General features: G+C 51.3%; 1 protein-coding gene across 1 annotated transcript in view; it reads left to right on the top strand.

The window, feature by feature from the left end:
- AMBP (alpha-1-microglobulin/bikunin precursor) overlaps positions 1 to 610 on the top strand; it is a 22,067-nt gene that overhangs the window by 9,229 nt on the left and 12,228 nt on the right. The window contains exon 5 of the mRNA XM_011998497.1: positions 20 to 61. Coding sequence (XP_011853887.1) covers positions 20 to 61 — 42 coding nt within the window. The remainder of the gene's footprint in view (positions 1 to 19; positions 62 to 610) is intronic.

The raw sequence follows: 610 nt of genomic DNA on the forward strand, positions 1-610 counted from the left end.
TCCCCTTGTCTCTCTGTCTTCTCTTTGAATCTGGACTCCATCTTCACCATGGCTGACCGAGGTACATAGCAACTCCCCACTTCAATATCCTGTCCCCTCTTCATCCCTTGTGGGCCCCAGAGACCATCCCAGCCCCTGGGTCCTTACTATAATCCTCTGAGATAAAGAGGGGCCACAGCCTCCCCTCTGTAGTGAATCGGGAAGCCAATGGATTTGCTCCAAGTCTCACAGCTTATTCCTAGCAGAGCTTAGACTAGAACCCATTCAGTGTTCATTCTACTGCCATGTGTCTCAGGGAGGTTGCAGCCAGAATCCATAGATACCTCTTAGGAGGCAAACAGTTTTGGGACTAAGGATGGGCTCAGGAATCAGAGTGTTACGGGATCTTTGGGGCATTGCTTTTCTGGCTGTAAACCTTTGTGGCTGGTGGTGCCTTTGCCTGAGTTTTGCTTGGGTCTGCTGGGCTTGTTCCACCCACTTGGCCTGGTAGATTATGCTATGCTTGGCTCATGCTACTGCCACACACTCTGCCATGTACTCTGAGTCTACCCATGTGGACCTTCTTTCGGTTCTGGAACTCTCACGCCTCCAGGTCCTTGCGCCTGATGTT

This window comes from Mandrillus leucophaeus, unplaced genomic scaffold (genome assembly GCF_000951045.1).
Source record: "Mandrillus leucophaeus isolate KB7577 unplaced genomic scaffold, Mleu.le_1.0 Scaffold572, whole genome shotgun sequence".
NCBI classification, from domain to species: domain Eukaryota; kingdom Metazoa; phylum Chordata; class Mammalia; order Primates; family Cercopithecidae; genus Mandrillus; species Mandrillus leucophaeus.